The following is a 7,496-nucleotide window of genomic DNA, read 5'->3' as shown; positions in this document are numbered from 1 at the left end:
AAAAAAACCTCGAAGAGCTCTGATAGTTACAGCCGAAAACTAGCCCGAACACCCGAGCATTCTCCGATGTCACTTCGTGTCGTCACGATCTCGCCTTTACGTCGATGCCACGTCGCTAAGTAACGTCTGTGACCGAGAAAAAACATCATCGTGGGCTCAGTCAACTTTTCAAAACAGGATTATCTTTGTTTCACTTAGTCAAACGTAAACACTTACCGTAATTGTACAAACTGTCTTTCTTCAGCAGATTAATGATGTTGAACTTGTAAACAACACCAGGTACCATGTTTTGAACACGGAAGTAATACCTACAGTGAACAATAATTATTCTTATTTTACATAATAAAAATACCAAAGTTATTTGCACTGGGGGTACAATTTAAAGGGTGGTAAATCCGATGGTAAGAGGTTGCATGTTCTAACTCTATGTCCTCAGCGACCACGCACCGTCTGGGAATGAGGCTTAATGAAGGATCGTTAGCCTGCAAAAGCAGATAGTCTTTTTTTTTACTGTTTGCAAAAAGCGTGAAAGAAGGGGTAAAAAACCGTCTACTTACACGGGCTTTTGAGGCACGTTAATGGCTAATTTCCATGGGAAAAATCACTGTGAAATCCACCACAAAATTGTGGCAAAAATTGCAGGGTTTTTAACCTAAAATCGCGTAAAAATATACAACTGGGGATAAGCTTCAGTTGAGAAAAACACTTATTGGAATATGGGAAAGATCACCTCTTAGTTTTGAATTATTGTATGTACGAGTCAGTTAAAACAGTGATAAACATTTAAAGTTAACTCACCATTGCATATGCCGCTTGGTGTACAAGTCACAACTCAGAAGCAAATCATATTCATAACTTCCACTAAAACAGAATCAATAATCAATCAATCAATAAAATTTATTTACCCTCGGAGCTGACGGGGGCTGGCTAGGCCCCTAGCAAAACATATGCTAATATGCCGAGAAAATAAATTACAAATGTAAAAATATATATACCAGACACTCTGCTCAAGATACTTTCTCTCTGGTACCCAGGGTTGGTGACTTCTTTTAAACCTAGTGTCTCAATAACCCGGCTGTGCTTCACTTCGGTTAGCATCATCAATAAGGGTGTTCTGGGCAAAATACCAATCTTTGTAGCCACCAAGGTCTCAGTGAGGGTATACACATGAAGACATATAGAAATATCAATTCTAGTTAAAAAAAGCTTAAGCCACACCAGGATTGGTCTCCTTTAGGGGTATAGTTAAAAATTTCTGATGAACATCTCCATCTGTTTCACATGGGTGCTTGTAAGGACCCATAATTTATGTTTTCCTGGGCGAAGAGAGGTACTCTGAGAGCAAAGTGTCTTGCCTTGGAGAACGCAACACAATGACTCTAGATAGAGCTTGAACTCAGACAGTTCAATTGGGAGTCCAGCACACTATAACCGTAACTAATTCTGAGAGCTTGACTATAAAAGGGTTATTTTCACAGGGGTTGGAAACTAAAATTTCAGAGCAATCGCCATCTGGGCGAGTGACCTTCAAATTGCACTCGCCCAGATCAGTTTTCACTCGCCCAGTCTCCTCCATTAAAAAAGGAAAATTTAGCCCCCCTCCCCCACGAAAAATAAAATGTATACAACTTAAAGATTTATTTTTAAGCAAATTTTATACTCACTGTGCCACCGTAGTGGTCGATCACGATACAGACTGCTGCAATCTAAGCTTATTTTTTAAATGAAAAGTTGCTGAAAATAGACCTTACTCCAAGCACGCAAGCAAATAGCTTTGATGGAGATTTCAAAATGTCGGTAAGCTATCAGCTTATGGACAGTGTAGATTATTTTAAAGTGGAAAGTATTTCCACTTATTTTGAATAATATATTGAAAATTGTACTCGCCAAACCAGGCGAGTGATCCGTGATTTGTACTGGCCCAACAGTTTTCACACTCGCCTGGGCGAGTGGGCATGTTCCAATCTACCAACCCTGTTTTCAAGAGGAATATTTTGTACTTACACTCTCTTAGCCTGCTTCAGGTTTCCACATTCAAACCTTGATTCAAATGTGAGGCTTGGAGGGCACCCAGGTGGGACAACATGACTGTGGGTACCCTGTGGCACAAATGAAGGAAATATCACCATGCGATTAATAAAGTATTCACTTACCCTTACTGTACCCTCCCCCCAAGAGTTATCAACATTTAAATTCTCCTGACAATATCAATATATTATCAAGCAAACAGGTGATGAGAGTTAAGAAAACAATCAACTAAGTAATGTTGTCTTGATCTATCACTAAATAGATGCTTTGCAGCTAGGCTGTCACATGAAGATTACCGGTAGTATGAAAATTGTTGCTGGAATTCAAGGTCTAGCCTTCCAGCAAGCATTTTTTTGCTCTTTTCATTTCTGGCATTCTTTAAGTTGTAGCCCATAAAATAATTTTTTCAAATAAAAAAATTGGTCATGTGACCCCAGCTGCAAAGGGCCTATTCTCAGAACTAAAGTCAAAAAACATCTGATCTATGGAAAGAGCCCAAGATGAATAACCAAAATCTGTTTACTGTTCTGTATTTTTAAGAGGATTAGGTAACTCGATACCTTTACCTTCCTGTTTTAAAAATTATATAAATTCTAAAAAGTAAAGATATCTAAAATTTTAATTTAGCAGTTTAAAATGTGTTTGTGACATAGCATACCTGCCCCTTATTTTGTCTTTCATAGACGGTGAAGTTTCCACGCCACTGTTGAGGGTACAGTAAATTCTCATTGCTCCCTCTGTGTGCAGTGTTGGAGTTTTCTGCTGAAATACAAAAGCAGCTCTGTTCAGTCAAAAAAAATCATTTGACATAGCTTCTAAGAATGTCAGATTAGCCTGATATTTGAGAGGTAAGGTGATCTAGTGGTCATATTATGTGGGATGAAAACCTGTCCCAATCCTGGAAGAGCCAGAAAACTTATCAGTGCCAATGCTATACAATACATTAGCCATTAGGCAAGTGACATTTTGGGTCAAAGGAGCGCAGTGGTACAATGGATCTACCCACACCAAAAAATATTATGGTGTACCCAGCTCAACCCTCCCCTTCCCCATGGAGTATTTAGTTGTCATTGTCATCATCATTATCACCATCTTATTGTATGCGTTCTTGGGCAATACAAAACTCCCATGACTACAACCCCTTACCTAACATTTTCTTGGATATTATGATGCAAATTTTGGATTCTTTCAAGAGCATTAAAAACCTTCATACGAGACGATAATTTACTGGAACATAATTTATTAATAAAATCAACAAATCGAGAGAATGTCTTGCTAATATTTTACTAGCCTGCGAATACAGCCGCCTCTCCTACGTAGTAGCGGGAGCAAATGAGAGGCGGCTGTATTCGCAGGCTAGTATTTTACAGCCCATTTACACTTAGATCAAGTTTTCATAATTAGAATATTTTTGTTAGAGCAGATCATCCATAGCAATGTATGTAATGTTTTGAAAGATGTTTAGAATAAACAATGATGTCGCTTGGTGTCGGGTTCGTGACAATATGTTTACTCTGTATCCCTCGTTATTGCGTGAAATATTGAGAGCAAAATTTTGTCAAAAATATTACATGAATTGTAGAATATCTGCCACTAAAAGATTTTCAGTTTGATGGAACGCGGATACGCAGTATCAAACGTGAATATTTCCTCTCATGTTTCAAGTCTTCGATAAACTCAACAAAAATTGAATTTGTAATTCAATCCGCTAAACGCAAATGTAGATTTCGTATGCGTGACTTGTTTGAAGTACCGTACTTTCGCCTGAATATCACACGAACATCATTCACAAAACACTTTGTTTCTTTTATTCCATCACTGACGTTTAGACTTCCCTTATAAGCTGTAAAGTGAGTGCCAACATATGTAATTACCACACGAGTTATAACAAGGCGAGAAGTCAGTGTGAAATGTAAATCCATTGGTAAACAAATGAGTTTGTTTTAATAGCATGCATGGCGGATTTTAATCTTAATGAGTCTCACATACCTTCCGTGTTCAACCTTTCGACAAAATCGGGAATAAAATGAATGTGTTTCTGGCATGAGAATCGCGGTAAGTGATCCTTCGGCCAAAACGGTCCAGGGATGTCATGTTGGTCGCCATTGTGATCAACCCATATACAACCCGCAGAGCGTTTATAAACAGGAGCGGTGCTTGAGTTGGCGCACGTTTTACCCGCATTCTCTAAAGCTGCTCGCGTGTAGATGCTAAAACGTTTATTAAATTCGCTGGATAAGGGATCTATATCGCTGTCTGAATCGAAGCCGTGATGAGTTGTTCGTGAGGCGGTTTTGTCGAAGGTGAGAGACCTCATCGTTCGTCTCATCGCATACTTTTGCAAATATTGTTGACGTCTTTGAAACAGTATCCCGTCGTCATCATGAAAAGACGGATAGCTATAATTGCGGTTTTCTGTTGTTCTTTGTTTGTCAGTGTTTTCAATCTCCATTTCCCTCCTTCGTCTTTCTTCAGCAAGCCTTTGCTCGTATAATTTCTTTCGCTTCTCGCCTGGTGGTGTACCCAGAGCAGCCCGTACTTGAGATTGTATACTTTGCTCTACGGATTTTTTAATCGCTGCCACCCAAGCCTTTCTGTCTTTCTCATCTTCAAATAAACGCTTAGCTTTTTCTGTGGACATCAGTTCTATTTCGCGCTGTAGATCTTCTTCGCGTTTTGACTTCCAAAGTCCGTCCGCGAGGAAACCCTCGGCAGTTTGTTCGACCAGTGCGTAAGCGCTACCCTTGTGCTTGTTCCTGAATGACTCCGCATTACCTTCCAGTTCGACGAATTTTTCCACAGACATCTCCCGTCACAAAGTCAACGCTACCAGGATTAATAATGACAAAAATATTTCAAAAGCAAGCAATAATCATAGTGTACCGTTCAAACATAGCGTGTGTCTGCCCGAAAAAATGCCCACAGACGAATAAGCTTGTTGTTTCCATAGCAATTGATCTGTTGGGCTGCGAAAAGGGCTCAATTACACAGGGCATTTGTCCGGCTATTGTTTCGGCGGGCGAGTTTGAATAGATAAAAGAGATTCGATTAATATTTCATCTAGCTCTTCAACTTAGACAAAACCACATCATGCTGGCATGAAAGTCCATTACAAGTAAACTGGAGTTCAAATATTGACTTTGTAAAGTTGTTTTGATTGCGCGCCGAGGCGAAGCGTGATGTTTTGAATTTGAAAAGATACACGCCATCATAAATAGCGCCAGCGGCAAATTGAAACTGGTATAACACCAAACAATGAAATTGCAATTTTGTGCTGTCGAATATTTAAAAGATTGCAACCGTATCATAAGAAAATCTAGACAGCTAATACTTATACCTAATCGTACCTTTTGGTACGCTTCGGCGGCATATCAGGCGAGTTTGGTCAAGCCGTGGTTCGTATTTTGGCGAGACGCAGTCGAGCCAAAATACCCATGGCGAGACCAAACGAGCCTGATATGTCGTCGAAGCGTACCAAAAAGGTACGATTAGGTATTTACCGTACCCAAATTCAGAATTTAGCGAAAAATTTGGGAACTCCGACTCCATTGTTTCAGTCTGAATGTTTCAGTACTCGTCGGCAAACATCGCGCAGTTGGCGGGCGCGCTCAAGTTTAGTTTTGGCGGGAAAGTTTTTACTTCTTTTACGACCGGTAAACACTAGCTTTATTGGTAAAACCTCTTTCATCGTACGGTAACACTACTTTACTTCAAAGTGGCCATGATATGGTGGCATATCAGGTCAGTGACTTGATATCGTAGAATATCAGGACAGTAGATCACGCTTCTGATTGGCTACTTGCGAATTTGGGTACGGTAAATGAATGTAACAATCAGACTGATCGAGGCGTGGAAAATATTTGAGGTCCCAGTTGGATTACGGTGATCCGAGTCCAAGCCCTTGCTGGAGTCATTGAGTTATGTTATTCATTTTGGGCAAGATACTTCACTCTCACAGTGCCTCTCTCCATCCAGGTGTATAAATGAGTCCCGGCGAATTGTTTGGAGACAAAATTCTGCGCTAAACATGCTGTGGACTAGCATCCCTTCCAGGGGGAGTTGCACTACTTTTAGTAACCTGCGATCAGGCACTCTCTTTTTGCTGGAAGCTCGGGGAGGCAAAAAAGAGTGCGCTGGTTATACAGGTTCGAAGAAACTAGAGTTGAACGCCGGTTAAGACAAGAAAGGACTTTACCCTGGGTTTTTGTACCTTGGCTAGCTGTTCTACATCTACATCTACATTTATTAAGTTGATAACATCGTTTAAGACATCACATCAACTAAAAAAAATAGATACAAAATAAAAAAACAAAATTTACATGCATAAATAAGATATGAAAATACTTAGTTACAATTTACTTGTTTACATGCTTCCCTAAATTTAATTTAAAATTCGATAATGACTTGCAATTCACTAAGTCGGCGGGTAGTAAGTTCCACTCTGTTATTGATCTAGGAAAAAAAGAAAACTTAAAAACGTCCTTAGATACTTTTGGTATCCTATACTTAAAAGCATGGCTATTGCGTGTTCTTTTTTCACTGGTTGGTATTAAGTGATTTTCCGTAGTTATGTCTACTAGGTTATGACTAAGTTTGTACATTAGAGTCAGTCTGTTTTTCTTTCGTCTTGTTTATAGCGTGTCCCATTTCAAATCAGATAGCATGTCTGTCACGCTAGCTGTTATGTTGAAGTTTTGAAGGCAAAAGCGGGCAGCTTTTCTTTGAACTCTCTCCAGGGTTGAAATATATTTTTTGTGGTGTGGGTCCCACGAGGCACTTGCGTACTCCAGTTTGGGTCGGACGCGTACTTTCCTTGGGCAGTTTCAGAGATTTCTCTTGATCAGCCCCAAGGACCGACTTGCCTTGCTTGAGACAGATGAGATATGTTCAGACCACTTTAATTTACTGTTGTTTTTAGACGTTTTTGATTTTTAAGCATCGTCCACACTAGCCTGATCTAGGCGTTCGGTTAGTTAGAACGGCGCCTCGGAATTCGCCTTTCTTGTGCCAATCCTGTTTTCGGGTTGCACCCCAATTAACTGAGAGCCTGGAACAGGCTTGTCTTGTATGAAAGCAGAACTAAGGCCCAGTAAACTTACAAGCAGGTAGCGTAACAATAGACATTTGGAGGCAGCGTGGCCGAGTGGTTAGAGCGCCGGACTTGTAATCCGGAGGTCGCCGGTTCAAGTCCCGTTCTGACCTTTAGCTGGATTTGTTCTCGGTAGTCCCGAGTTCAACTCCTCGGCCACGCTTGTAAATAGCCAACTGGTCTGCCTCCTGCCAGTTGGGATTTTTAACCATGTTATAATATGTTCATTTAAAATATTTGTTTCACATTGGCCCTAAAAAGCCCCATTGGGGGAGTGGTCAATTAAGTATTATTATTATTATTATTATTATTATTATTATTATTATTATTATTATTATTATTATTATTATTATTATTATTATTATTATTATTATTATTA

At 39.7% G+C, this 7,496-nt stretch overlaps 1 protein-coding gene across 1 annotated transcript; it reads right to left on the bottom strand.

Annotated features, from left to right (window-relative positions):
- Positions 1 to 216: 216 nt before the first annotated feature.
- LOC144641487 (uncharacterized) lies at positions 217 to 5,209 on the bottom strand (the record flags this gene model as incomplete). The annotated part of the gene is made up of 5 exons (XM_078500489.1): positions 4,018 to 5,209; positions 2,687 to 2,790; positions 2,005 to 2,099; positions 799 to 861; positions 217 to 308 (listed from the first exon to the last, which is right to left on the bottom strand). Coding segments are annotated over exons 1-5 (1,171 nt in total), but the record flags the coding sequence as incomplete, so codon positions are not given.
- Positions 5,210 to 7,496: the final 2,287 nt, after the last annotated feature.

This window comes from Oculina patagonica, unplaced genomic scaffold (genome assembly GCF_052425735.1).
Source record: "Oculina patagonica isolate OP01 unplaced genomic scaffold, crgOcupat unplaced988, whole genome shotgun sequence".
Lineage (NCBI taxonomy): Eukaryota > Metazoa > Cnidaria > Anthozoa > Scleractinia > Oculinidae > Oculina > Oculina patagonica.
The sequence above is the reverse complement of the archived record's forward strand: the minus strand, read 5'-3'. Positions and strand labels throughout refer to the sequence as shown.